The sequence below is a fragment of the Nanorana parkeri genome, unplaced genomic scaffold, assembly GCF_000935625.1.
Source record: "Nanorana parkeri isolate BGI_ZX_2015 unplaced genomic scaffold, ASM93562v1 scaffold2359, whole genome shotgun sequence".
Classification (NCBI taxonomy): Eukaryota; Metazoa; Chordata; class Amphibia; order Anura; family Dicroglossidae; genus Nanorana; species Nanorana parkeri.
In genome coordinates this window covers 60087-61351 of record NW_017308627.1, presented here as the reverse complement: position 1 = coordinate 61351, position 1265 = coordinate 60087, and the positions used below count along the sequence as shown (strand labels likewise).

General features: G+C 48.8%; 1 protein-coding gene across 1 annotated transcript in view; it reads right to left on the bottom strand.

Annotated features, from left to right (window-relative positions):
- Window positions 1-612, bottom strand: part of BARX2 (BARX homeobox 2) — a 41716-nt gene extending 41104 nt beyond the window's left edge. Inside the window, exon 1 of the mRNA XM_018573386.1 lies at window positions 183-612. Coding sequence (XP_018428888.1) covers window positions 183-369 — 187 coding nt within the window. The 5' untranslated portion in view covers window positions 370-612. The remainder of the gene's footprint in view (window positions 1-182) is intronic.
- Window positions 613-1265: the final 653 nt, after the last annotated feature.

The following is a 1265-nucleotide window of genomic DNA, read 5'->3' as shown; positions in this document are numbered from 1 at the left end:
TTCACCTTTTTTCCCCCCCCCCCCCTCTATATCATTCATACTGTACTGTATACATAATACACTGACAGGTGAGCAGAGAGAAACAGATCCAGACAGACAGATGGAGATTGCAGTGTCTGTAGCCGATCCCAGGCACTGTCTCCTATGAGCAGAGTGTGTATGTAGTTTCAGCAGGCACTCACCGGGGCATGAATGCAGGGGCTTGGGTCGGACCAGCAGGGAAGGGCACACGGAATACAGTGACAGCTTCTCAAAGTAATCGCAGGTCTCCTTGGATAGAATCTCATCGATCATAAAAGATTTGTATCGCCGCCTGGCAGCCTTGATTTGTCCCGGGGCGGAGAGTCGGAGCTCGGCCTGGCAGTGCATGCTGGGGGGGGATCCGGGTGACACTGTGCCGTCCTCTCCGCTCCTCTCTATATAAACTTCATAGCAATTCCCTTTTTAGGAGTCTCCAGCTGTCAATCAGTGTGTTGTGTGATCTCTCCCGGATCACATTGTGTGAGTGCAGGGAGGGGGCTGTCTCATCACCTCTGTGCCTGCCTCCTACACACCTCTGTCTGCACCCTCTACCCTCTGTGACCGGCTGTCTCTCTGCTCACTCTGCACCTCTTATAGTCTGTCTCTTCCCACTCTGCATTTCTCACAGAATCTCTCTGCTCTCTCTCTTCTGTCTTCATCTCTGCTCTCTCCTCTCTTTTCTACTCTCTCCTCTATCCATTCTTTCTTCCTCTCCTCTCTCTCCATATCTCTCCTCAATGTCTTCTCTCTTTCTTCATCTCTGCTCTGTTGTCTCTTTTCTACTCTATCCATTCTTTCTTTTCCTTCCTCTCCTCTCTTTCTTCCTCTCCTTTCTATCCATTCTTCCTCTCCATATCTCTCCTCAATGTCTTCTCTCTTTCTTCATCTCTGCTCTCTCCTCTCTTTTCATCTCTCTCTCTCTCTTCTCTCTCTTTCTTCCTCTCCATATCTCTCCTCAATGTTTTCTCTTCTCTTCATCTCTGCTCTCTTCCTTAGTCTCCCCTCTATCCATTCTCTCTCTTTGTTCCTCTCTTCATCTCTCTCCATTCTTTCTCTTCCTCTATTCTTTCTTCCTCACTCTCCTCTCTTTCTTCCTCTCTCTCTTTGCTCATGCTCTTTTCCTTCCTCTCTCTCTTTCTTCCTCTCCTCTCTCTCCATATCTCTCCTCCTCTCTTTCTTCCTCTCTCTCTCTCTCTCTCTCTCTCTCTCTCTCTCTCTCTCTCTCTCCATCACCCCCTCACTCC